At 37.0% G+C, this 12,817-nt stretch overlaps 1 protein-coding gene across 1 annotated transcript; it reads right to left on the bottom strand.

Annotated features, from left to right (window-relative positions):
- Positions 1-10,795: 10,795 nt before the first annotated feature.
- Positions 10,796-12,506, bottom strand: LOC126709495 (vinorine synthase-like). Its single transcript, XM_050409752.1, has one exon. The coding sequence runs from the start codon at positions 12,394-12,396 to the stop codon at positions 11,068-11,070; it is 1,329 nt and encodes a 442-aa protein (XP_050265709.1). The 5' UTR covers positions 12,397-12,506; the 3' UTR covers positions 10,796-11,067.
- Positions 12,507-12,817: the final 311 nt, after the last annotated feature.

Below are 12,817 nucleotides of genomic sequence, written 5' to 3'. Positions count from 1 at the left end.
TCCTAAAGTTTCTAGGTTCAGCAGTGTTTGTGCCTCTTGCCTTTCTATTACTATTCCTGAGAAAGTTTCTAAAGTTCTTGGCAAGGTAGGCAATTTCTGTAGCAGAGAGCTCAACATCAAATCCACCACCTTCAACATCATCAATTGACTTAAGAGCCATTGATTTGGATTTGGTAGTTTTGGGTAGATCCAACTCATAAGATTGAAGAAATCCTACAAGTTCATCAACAGGGATGGAGTCCACATCCTTACTTTCAGTAATGGCAGTCACCTTGGGTCTAAAGTCTTCAGTTAAAGATCTAAGAATCTTCTTAACAATTTTAGGTTGATCATAGATTTCACCCAAGTTAAAAGCAGAATTAACAATATCATTCAATTTAGCATAGAATTCATCAAAAGATTCATCATCAGACATCCTAATGCTTTCAAATTTAGAAGTCAATTGCTGCAATTTATTGATTTTGACAGCCTTTGTGCCTTCATGCACAGTCTGGAGGATATTCCAAGCAGTATGAGCAACCTCAACATTAGAGATTCTCTTAAATTCCTCCATAGAAACAGCGTTAAAGATCGCAATCATAGCCTTGCTATTAAACGTAGCTGCTTCTTTTTGAGAAGTTTCCCACTCACTAACAGGAGTAGTGGGCTTCTCCCATCCGTATTCAACGGAGTTCCACACTTTCTTATCAATGGATTTCAGGAATGCTTTCATCCTTACTTTCCAATAAGTATAATTATTCCCATCAAAGTGAGGAAGAATAACTAGAGAGTGTCCGTATTCCATGACAACAGGGGTCAAGGATCAGCTCAGTGATCAAAGGGTCAACAACAAAAGAGCTACTCGCTCTAATACCACTTGATAGTTTTTAGACCCCTTAAAACAATTGATTTAATCTAGATAATTAGCCAAGTTGTTACTTAGTCTAATTAAACAAGTCTAGATTATCACAATATCAAAGATCAAATCATGCAAAACAGCGGAAAATAAATAACACAAGATATGATCACCCAGGAAACCAAACCGGTAAAAACCTGGGGAGGATTTGACCTAGCTATCCTCAAGGAAAACTTGAATCCATTATCTTGAAAGAATCAAAGTTCATACAATAAGACTTACAAGCCTCCATGCTCGACTTCTTATTGCTACCAACCAGTAGAACTTACTGACACGACCACGTGCAAACTCCGAATTCACGGACTCCTTCTTTCTTGGATTCACCACCAGATACAAGCACACCTGCTTGTGTTTTCTTTAAACTTCAATGGCAGTAACTGAATTGATCATCAAGGTATAGATAAATCTTCTCCTTGAAAACCCTAAGTTTGTGTAAAGGAAAACTCCTCTAGATCTCACAAGAAATTTACACAAACCGCAATTATGAGCAACATTAAAACGTGGCTAGGGTTTGCCTTTTATACTTAGGACAAATAAGAAACCCTAAAAACGTTTTAAAACACTTAGGGCTGAGTTGGAAAAATCTGCAGAAAATCATTCTGCCCGAGCTTCGATCGATTGAGCCAGGTCGAAAGGCACAATGTTTTCCTGCTTTAACTCGATTCCAACTTTACATAAAAGCACAACTTTGAGCTAGACTAAAACACTTCTGAACACATTGTTTTGATCATGGTTTGCCAACAATACAAATTAGAGTTCTAAATACATAAAATCCTAAGTCTTTAGAACCTAACAATGTTTAATAATAAGTCCAAGTAGAATTTAAATTCTAATGAATAACAATCAGTTCTGAAGTAACTGTAATTCCCCCATTGTTATCCAATATATTTCAAATCTTCTATGAATAAGTTTTTATTTCTGAATTTTTGTTTGATTCATTTGTCAACTATGAGTTCTTTTACAAGATTCTTTTTGTTAAGCATTACTTTGATGCTTTCTTATTATTTGTTTAGAGTGCCTTCAATTTCTACTAATTTTTTATATGATAGAAGATTTTTTAAGGTAAGACAAAGTTTGGCTACAAAGTTTTGCAGAACATAAAAAATTAATAGCTATGTCATTAATTAAAATGTTTAAATTTCAAGATTTTATAATAAAACATTATACTTAAAAAATACGATTATGGATTTTTTTTAGTGGGAGGGCAGAAGCTGCAGAACAAAACTATACCACATAAATTTATGGATTGTATAGTAAATAAAATTAGAATCCATGTTAAAAATGTAAAAAACATATAATCCAACAGTTAATTTTTTAAAATACGTAGTCATGTTAATTTTTTTTTTTTTTTTTTTTTTTTTTTTTTTTTTTTTTTTTTTTAAGTTTGAGTTATAGCATTTGGTTACAAATATATATAATCCATGTTCTATAAAATAAATATTAGGTAATGGAATTCGTAGTTATACCAAGTGGATACCTTTTTCTCAAAAAAAAAAAAAAGATTCTTTATTTAATTTCCATATGTACTGCTTTTAGTAACAAGTTTACCATTAATTTTTTCTTAAGATTTTTTTTTAATGCACTTCTTTTGTTCAATCTATGTAACGGAAATTATTATTGCCCAATAAAAGTATACAGTATATTGTTTAAATTCATGACAAAAACTATATATACTACGCATAGGCCTTCAAGTAGTATACTAAAAAATTGGCCTTACATGATATGCTTCCTGCCTTCCAGAATTTTAATTTTTCGTCTATTCGTATTAAATCTTCAATTTCCATGATATTTGGTATGTGCTTTTTAACTTATCAATTTTTATCACTTTTCAAAGTGGTACCTTCTTAAATGATGGGTAAATAGATAAGAGTGAGATAAATTATATTGTTATATTTGTTTTTAAATAAATCCAATGTACTTGTAATAGATAAAAAATGGGTTTCTTTTGAATTTTGATTTATATTCATTTTCTAAAATCGTCATCTGTTTATAAGTCTTAATGATGAATAAAAAAGAAGATTAAAAAATATTGTTATTGAGTGAAACTTCACTTTGGAAGTATAAACTCTCTTGAAATTGTCTATTTATCAAATTAGCTAGGATGGTTCCTTTGAAGCACTCCACAAGGAATTGGCACAAAACAAAATTCTTTAGTTAGCAATTTTGTAGATATATTTCATTGAGCCCTGCATCTCACAAGTATACACACCCATCGATGAAGAAGCTAATGTGGGAGAAGTTACACTTTACTACCCTGAATTATAACTCAAATTACAATTTGCACTATAAACTTTTAGAATACATGATTAGCACCCTAAACTACAACTTATGTTACACTTTGCACTTCGCCATCAATTTTTCTGTTATCTTAGACAACATCACGTGAAAAAACTCAATTGCATATCTTCACATTTTACCACCCTAAAATATACTTTCACTTACACTTTACATCCTAAACCTTGATTTTTCATTCAAGATAATAGCAAAATATAGCGATTTGCAAAGTATAAAACAAGTTATAGTTTAAGGTGCTAATTGTGTGTTCTAAAAGTTTAGGGCATAAAGTGTAATTTGTGGCATAATTTAAGGTTGTAATTACCCCAACTAATGTGAGATCCATTTATTATTATAAAAATAATTTAGTTTTTACCCGTTGGACTAAATAAAATTCACACAAATAAACTTAGAATTTGCCATATGTTGGGGTGGATATTTCTTGCTCTTTTATTAAAATATTATTTTGATGAAAGTGATTGATGTGAGGGAGTGCCGAGGCTGAATTTGTAAAAATCAAAATGCAAGCACTAGTACATAAGTTGAGTCGGTTGCAAATTAGCAAATCGTTTTTTTTTTCATGGAGATTTGAATCCCGATCCTTATCTCCACGCCTTACAAGCACTTATATTTATAGAGTGACCACCGCACCAAGGGTGCACAGTAATAATTAACAAATTGTTAATATTTGTGTTAAACATATCTCTCACTCTTATTATGATAAAATATGTTATCCATGACGTACATTAGAGGTATTGATGATAAGTTTAAGGTAATGCTGTCTGTGCATGTGACCCGCTCTCGCTGAATTAATTGCTTTGATCTTCGTTCAAATATATTTATTTTGTTGATTAATTAAGATTTGTTGACCTGCAATTCGACTGTGAAATAAGGCAACACTAATAGGAAATAAGCAGTTCACTTTGACTTTTATTTCGATCTTGGTTTGTTGTTTGGGAATAAATTCTTCATTTGTTCACCTTTTGGGTCTTATTAACAGGCGCACTTAAGACAATTGTTTATAAATTATTATTTTTTTAAAAAAAAAATTGACATTTTTTTCATAGAAAATATAAAAAAAGGTCAAAAATTATTTTTTTCTATAAAAAGTTTATTAAAATAATTTATAAACTAATGTCCTTAAGGCATCCGTTTCCCTACTTTTTAATGGTCTATCTTCATCTTCATTAAGTATACATATTCCATCGAGACAGCTTCACTTGGTATTTAGCTATTTATTTTATTGGTCTGAGTTCACAGTTGGAGTAGTAATCCATAGTAGCATGAATTGAACTAGGTAGGGTCATTTTCAACTCTGTTATAATGAATTTAGGTAGTGTTCTCTTGAGGGTTTTCTATTTTATTATTATTTTTAATAAAGGGATTAGTGATCTCTTGCCCTAGGGCTTGTAGAAGCAGGTAAGTGTCTTGCAATTGTTGCAAGAGTGTGTGTTTACCTTCCTTGGGTAAGGTCAATTTGACATGTTTCTTGAGTTCGGTTTTCTTTCTGGAAGTAGTTTCCACCCTTGGTCGGCAACAGCAAGGGGAATAATCATGGCAGAAGAGCTTGAGGAGCTCTGGAAGAAACTATCCTTCACTGAGGAGGAAGATGAAGGAATTGAACTTGGGAGTGGCAGTACAAAAGCAGCTAAAGAACGAGGAAAAAATTGCGCGGTCCTGAAGGTGCTTTCACAGAGAAGTATAAACTTGGATGCTCTGAGGAAAAATATGAGGATGATGTGGAAATTAAACAAAGGGGCGCAAATATCCGAGATAGAGGAGGACCTATTCTTGGTAGAATTTGGAGATGGAAGGGACAAGAAGAAAGTCCTTGATATGTGTCCCTGGAGTTATGAAAAACAACTAGTCTTAATCCAAGATTTTGAGGCAGAACTAACCCCAAGGGAGATCGAACTAAAATGGTCTCCGTTTTGGGTTCAGATGTTCAACCTTCCTTTAAAGAGTAGGACGAGGGAGACAGGAGAGGTGATTGGCTTTAAGTTAGGGGAAGTTTTAGCTGTGAACGTCTCTGATACAAGAGTTCATTGGGGAAATGTCTCCGGGTGAGGATCCGGATTGACGTGACAAAATGACTTGTGAGAGGAAAAAGGGTCACCATAGAAGGAGGAGAAAGTAGGTGGGTCAATTTCAAATATGAGCGGCTTCCTAATTTCTACTACAACTATGGGATGTTGAGCCATGCACTTAAAGATTGTCCAAGCAGCTATGAAAATCCTCAACAGAAGAATGGAGACTTACAATATGTGGCTTGGTTGAGAGGAGAACCGATAAGAGTAGGATTTAAGGACCCACCCAAACCAGGTATGGAAGGCGAAGGAGGAGGTAGGAACCAGGCCGCCGGGGTTAGATCAGAGAAAGGGGCTGAGTAGCCTCGTGTGGCTAGGGAGAAAAGTGTGGTAGGTGGTGATCACATGCCTAGGCTGACTATTAGGAGTGACGCTAGCCCTACCTAGGTAGAAACAAAACAACACTCCCTAAAGCACTTGACAGAGGAATTGCACAAAAAGGGAAAGGTCAACAAGGGCGATGAAAAGTCAGAAGAAAAGGGACTACAATTTTGTGAAAATCACTAGACTCACTTTTGGCCCAACCCGTCATATGTGAAGGCATACAGTGGGAGAAAGCAACTAGTCATGAAGCCGAACCTAAATTTAAATTTGAATTGGCACCAAACCAGTCTTTAAAGAAGCAGATGACAAGCCCAAACCAATTTGTTATGGAGCAAGCTCGAATGGCAATGCTCTTTGACCCTAAAAGGGGATGGACCTTAGAAAAGCTAGGCCCAAAGAGTGGGCACTGGAAGCGTTTGGCGAATGAGGGAAAAGTAGTACCAACTCAGGAAGGCTTAGGCCCAATGAATCAGAAACGCGAGGGCTTAACCCCGCTCCAAGAGTTGGACCCAAATGTATTAGACCAGAAAAGAAGAAGAGGGAAGACTCAGAAAAAACTTACCTTAGAGGATGAGAAGCAAATGGATGGCAATAAGGCGGTGGCTGCGACGCAGCATCATCGAGCCCAATAAGCATTATAGCTTGGAACTACCGAGGTTTAGGGTCTACCCTAGCAGTTTGAACCCTCACCAATGAGGTGAGTACTAGAGATCCATTGCTAGTTTTTCTTGCAAAAACAAAAGCCAACATAAGTCGAATTAAGGGAATCCAATCGAAGCTCAACTTCATGCAGGGTATTGTACTTCCTAGTGATGGTAGGAGCGGCGGCCTCACTTTACTTTGGAAAGAAGGTGCAAATGTAAATTTTAAAAGTTGCTCGAATTCGCATATAGATGTGGTCGTCCAAGAAAGCTCTTCGTCAATCCCATAGCGTGCTACTGATTTTTATGACCAACCCGAGATTGAGAAAAGGTACATCTCGTGGCAATTGCTGGAAGCGTTGAGCGCCCAATGCGATATGTCGTGGATCGTATTTAGGGATTTTAACGAGATAATTCATCCATACGAAAAATCAGGTGGACAGGATAAAGATGGAAAGCAAATGGAAGGGTTCAAAAATTGTTTGGGTCTATGCGGCTTGGTGGATATGGTTTTGTGGGCAGCGTTTCACTTGGTGTAATGGACGTAAGGGAGATCAGAGAACAAAGCTAAGGCTTGATCAGATGGTTACGAATGAAGGTTGGATGTCTATGTTTCCAGAGGCAAGTGTTCACCACTTTTTGATGTAGATATCCGACCATTGTTTATTGGCTCTGTCCCTTAAATGCAACCAACCAAGAAAGCCGATAAGGAAGCGCTTTATGTTTGAGGTTATGTGGACGAGGGAGGAAGGATGTAGGGATGTTATTAAGGTGGCTTGGGACCCATTTCGAAGCACCTTAGTGTCTTCTATCACAGACAAGTTAAAGAAGTGTCAAGATCAATTATAGAAGTGGAATTGGAGGGTATTTGGGAATGTAAATAGAGTCCTTAGGTGGAAACAGTCCAATCTTTAGCAACTAGAGGCCTCAGAATGCACAAATGAGAAGGAGAAGGAGATTTGAAATCTAAAGGCAGAGATAAATGAGGTCTTACTCAGGGAGGAAATTATGTGGAATCAAAGGTCTAGAGCGCTCTGGATTAGATGGGGAGATTGGAATACAAAGTTTTTTCATACCGCTGCTAGCTAAAGACGCAGGAAGAATAGGATTGTGGGTTACAAAATTCAGAAGGAGTGTGGCAGGAAGATCAAGAGAGAATTGAAGGCATAATATTGGACTACTTTGTTGCCATCTTCAAGTCAGACCATCAAACCAACTTCGAAGCTAGTCTGAATGCAATCAACAACCGGGTCACAATTGAAATGAATGAAGAATTGTTAGCAGAATTTAAGCCTGATGAAGTAGTGACAGCACTTAAGTAGATGCACCTAACAAAATCCCCAGGTCCGGACGGTATGTCTCCTATTTTTTATCAAAAATATTGAGATATAGTGGGATTTGATAATATAAATTATGTATTGGATGCGCTTAATTTTGGTGTACTACCAAGTGGCCTTAATGAAACTTACATATGTCTTATTCCTAAAGCTAAGAATCCCCAAAAAATTATAGAATTCAGACCGATTAGTTTATGTAATGTGCTTTACAAAATCATATCTAAAGTTCTAGCTAACTGCCTGAAAAGAGTCCTTGTAGTAGTAATCAATGAATCGCAAAGTGCCTTTGTTCCAGGGAGACTTATAATAGATAACATGTTAGTGGCTTTTGAAACAATGCACAGTATCGATCAATGGAAGAAAGGAAAGGAGGCCTTCGTGGCCATAAAGCTCGATATGAACAAGGCCTGCAATAGGGTAGAATGGGTATACTTTGAAGCAATGATGAAAAAGATGGGGTTCCATGATAAGTGGATATCCCTCATGATGATGTGTGTGACAACAATGACATACTCTGTTCAAATTAATGGAGAACTCAAGGGCAGAATTTCTCCTTCGAGGGGACTCCGGCAAGGAGATCCCATCTCTCCATATCTTTTCCTTCTCTGTGCGAAGGGTTTGATTGCCATGTTGAAGAAGGAAGAAGTAGCGGGGCATATAAAAGGAATTGTGGTTTGTAGGGAAGCCCCGAGAATCTCCCATCTATTGTTTGCAGATGATAGTATAGTCTTTTGTAGAGCCATAGTTGAAGAAGGCCGTAGGGTACTAAAGTTGCTAGAGGACTATGAAGGTGACTCGGGTCAAAAACTTAATAAGGAGAAGACTTCCCTCTTTTTCAGCAAAAATACTAATAGAGAAGTCCAAGAACAAGTGAAGAGTCAGTTTGGAGCTCAAATTATAAAACACCATGAGAAGTATTTTGGGTTGCTGCCACTAGTTGGGAAGGGGAAAAGGAAAGCTTTTAATCGTATTAAAGACCTTGTGGGGAGAAAAATTGCCGGGTGGAAAGGCAAACTTCTTTCTAATTAATGTGGGTAGAGAGATTCTCATCAAAGCATAGCCCAAGCCACACCCACCTACACGATGAGCTACTTCAAGCTTCCGGAATCCTTATGTAAGGAATTGAATTCCATGATGAGCAATTTTTGGTGGGGGCAGAAGGATAAAGAGAGGAAAATGGCATGGATCTCTTGGGAAAAATTGTGCACTCCAAAGATGGAAGGGGTATGAGTTTTAGGGACTTAAGAGCCTTCAACTCTTGTAAATCTAACATTCCACTAGACCATATAAAGAGTTTTTAATAGAAAATTCATCCTATATAATGTTACAAGATACATGCACTTACACCAATTGAAGGAATGACGAGTACTAGTACTCAACACTAAATTTAGTGCATGTTATTCGAGCTACTTTATGATAAATGTTCCCTAATTTTTGCCTATTTTTATTTATTTATTTATATTAAGTATATATGTATGAGTGAAATCTCATATTGAACAAGGGTGAGTGGTTAATAAAACATAATTGTGCTAAAACTCATAAGCTTAAACTTTTAGGTTAAGTAATGTTCTCATATGTTAAACTAACTACTTTATTGATGTTTACCCAATGTGTTATCTCTCCAAAAGAGGTATTAGAGTCTATGGTGGTGTGTGGTAAGGTAGCAAGGTGTTAAGGGTCCCTATTGTAGTTCGAGCAAGGTTGGGGGTGTGTATTTGGGAGCCCACACAAGTGTTTATCGCACAAGTCCATAAAGCCCGCAAAGAGATGATCCTATGGACGTGCGAGCCGATTATCAGGGTTGAATATGTAAGGTTGACACGTGGTTTTAGTAGATGGTGTATGAGAGGTCCATAGATGACACACTGGTGAAGGAAAAAAAAAAAAAAGTCAATTTGATCGTGTAACAAGGGTATCCTAGGCATTAGCACCTGTCCTATATATTTGTAAAGAGGATGAGGAATCTATCTCACACTTTTTTATGCACTTCCCTCTAGCTGGAGAAGTCTAGCATGCGTCTCCCTTATCGATTAAAACATCAGACTTGATCCAAATCCCTGCTAAGCAGTGGATTGCAATATGCTTTATAAATTGATGGACCAGAAGAAGATGTTCTATTTGCAATCCTTGTTCACTATCCTATGGACAATTTGGAATCACAGACCCAAATGGTGCATGAGGGGTAGTTCCCCAACCCATGGAAATTATTCTCGCCTTTCAAACTCTTATTTTCAAGTACCAAGAGGTACCTTATTTCACCTTTTTATCATTTTCTATTTTGAAGATTTGGCTATTTGAGTAGCTCGTCTTGATCTTTCCTCCCAAGATTCCATTTGAGCGGTACCATCCCTAACACTACTGTCATTATCATCTCATTGACCCATCATTTAAGCTCATAGTTATCGAAGAGTTCTTGCAAGAGCTTCGACCTAAAGTTATCCACTTGGTTCACTTGTTAAAAAAGGGCATCACACCTCAATGATCTAGGGTACTCTTAAGTAGGGGATGTGATATTTTGGCTACGATCTTTACCATTGTTCTTAATTACTACCCCAAAGCCTTCAAAAGGCATTATGGGAAGAAATAACATCTTTTGGATGTTTCTTATTCCTACTAATATATGCAGTTGCACATTTTGACTGTCAGCTGGACCACATCAGGATTACTTGGGCAGTCGGTGAGTTTCCTTAAAAAAAAAAAGACTTGACTTACTCAACGTGCCTACCAACTACTACAAACCAAGAAATTAAATATTCAACTCTCTTTTTACTCTAATTAAATATTACTCACATCTCTCCGTTTCCTTTAAAAAATTATTAATTTCTTTCTTACTTACTATAAAAGTTTTAAAAAATTTTCATACTTTATTTCATTTCAATTGGAATAGGCAAAGATGGGTTTCAGGGATAGGGTACCGGTCTCAGCTAACTTCGACTCTGCAAGGACTTTTTGTTTTTGCTAAATGATTCTGCAAGGACTAATTAGTTGCTTTCGTGTTAACTTTATATTTCTGGAACGGATTTCAATTTTAATTTAAGACTGGATATATCTTTCTATTACGAAACCCAAATTTTACTTTCGTTTAAACAAAGACTTTTTGAGGCAAACGTCCCAATAGCAAAACATACTATTTCCCTGTGTAGATCCTCCATTTTACATAAATATTCATAATTGATGTTGAGATGCGCACATTTTAGAAGGAGAAAAAACAAGGTCCACACATTCACAACATGAAAGTAAATGAAAAAGAAATAGATATAAAATAGTATACGTGAGATTATCATTGCCCCGAAACAATCCTACCCATTATAAAATTACAGCACTCTTACAACCCCACCAAACTAAATTTGTAGTTTACATTTCATAATTATTTTCTCCAGAAAAATAAATAAAAATAATCACCTATTCATGAACGAAAGCCAAGACATGTAATATACTAGGACAATTACAAGTTTCATGAACACATAGAAAACCCTGAAACCATTAAATTTAAGCAGTAATGAACGAAATCAAACATCAATGCTGGGGTTGACTGAAGCAAATTCCAGGAGCTCCTCATGGCGTTCAAATATGGACATCTCTTCCTCATCCAAGGTCATAAGAACTTCAACTGCACCGTCAGTCGTGTCCTGCAAAGAAATGGTATTACTCACAAGCTTGTTTATGCTTGTCATCCATGCCGGCTTGCCCCAGCCGAAATCGGTTTCATACAATGGAAATTTGCACCAACTTGAGCATTTGTATACCACCAATTCCTTCCTATTCCTGAATATCTCTGCCCTCTCTTTGAGAGCTTCCATTAGAGCTGAGAAACCTCCCTCCCCTCTGAACTTGTTTGCCTTGTTGTTGAGGAAGTCATTCTTTGTCTCCCTCATGCTTTGCACTAGCTTGTGTAGTTCCAGGTCGCTCTCTTCTTCAACAAACACTGCAAACGGCCACACAAAGTTCCCGAACACCGTGTCAGGCAGAGGTGGGTCCATTCTACCTCGGAGGTTCACTGCTTGAAACAACGCGGTGGGCTTGAAAGACCCGGTTTTTGATTTGACAACCGCTGCTGCACATTTCCAGAGTTTTGCTAGTATTAGTTCCACGCGTGAAGGATAGTACTGCTCTCGTCCAGTCATGCTTATAACTTTTTCTTTAAGCTCCGCAATTTTAGAGGCACTGATCACGAACCTCCTTGCTATGAACTTATCGCCGGCAATATTCAGAGATCCTGACATGCCCGGAATCTCTCTAGGCGGCAAGAGAGAAGATCCGGTGAAATCGGGGAGAGTAGGTTCCCTCAAACCTCGACATGCCTCGGTCCAGCTCTTTAACAGCGTTAGTAGCGCAGCGATATCGGCGATCTTGTGTGTAAGGGAAACACTAATGGTGGTGCCACCGCAGTTGAACTTGGTGAACTTGATAAGCCACATGGAACCCTTGGACAATTCCATGGTTTGAGGGTCAGTGGTGGGAAGGAATCGATCAAGTGTCTCAAAGTTTGGTTTGCTAAGGAAGTCAGAAAGCGGGCTATCACATTGGGCTTCGATGAAGAACCCACCAGAGTCGTTGCAGTCAATGGTGGAGGCGTCAAGGAGGCGGCCGGCGAGGGGGTAGAAGCGGGTGAGGGTATTGGATACGGATTCCTGGAGGAGTTGGGATTTGCGTGAGAATTCAATATCAGGGTTGGTGGTGGCAGCGGCATCTGCGGGGAAGAAGAAGGTCATGTTGCCATGGATGGCCGGAGAGAGCTGGTCAAGAAGAGAGAGTTTGAAGGTTTTGAGGTTGTGAGGAGTAGGTGAAGAAGGTTTGATGCAAGCTCTGGAAACAATCTGAGTCTTCATCTGAGTCATGTTTGCTTGTTTTTGATTTTGCTGATTTTACAGCTAGAATGACTATGAATTATGCAGGCCTTTCTTTGTTTTTATAGATGGAAGGAGAAATATGCCTTTGGATTTTAGTTCATGGGAAGATAGGTAGAGAGGAAATATTTTACTTACAAAAACTAGTCAAACAAAAAACAAATGATATTAAAGTTTTGATTTGCTTTCACGTTATAGGGCATAAAATTAAGTATCGCTGATGGGACAATATTTTTATCTTATTTTTTTAATATTAAATATTTTAACATACACAAAAAATATATATATATATATATATATATATTTAAAAAATTGACAATAATATATATTCATATTCAAAAAAGTTTAATTCTTGGAATATATTAGTATTGGTATATATATATATATATATATATATATATATATATATATT

This window comes from Quercus robur, chromosome 12, assembly GCF_932294415.1.
Source record: "Quercus robur chromosome 12, dhQueRobu3.1, whole genome shotgun sequence".
Classification (NCBI taxonomy): Eukaryota; Viridiplantae; Streptophyta; class Magnoliopsida; order Fagales; family Fagaceae; genus Quercus; species Quercus robur.
This window is presented reverse-complemented; position numbering and strand designations above follow the sequence as displayed.

Coding starts and splice junctions, on each gene's coding strand:
- LOC126709495 (XM_050409752.1), bottom strand. CDS start 12,396: ATGACTCAGATGAAGACTCAGATTGTTTCCAGAGCTTGCATCAAACCT.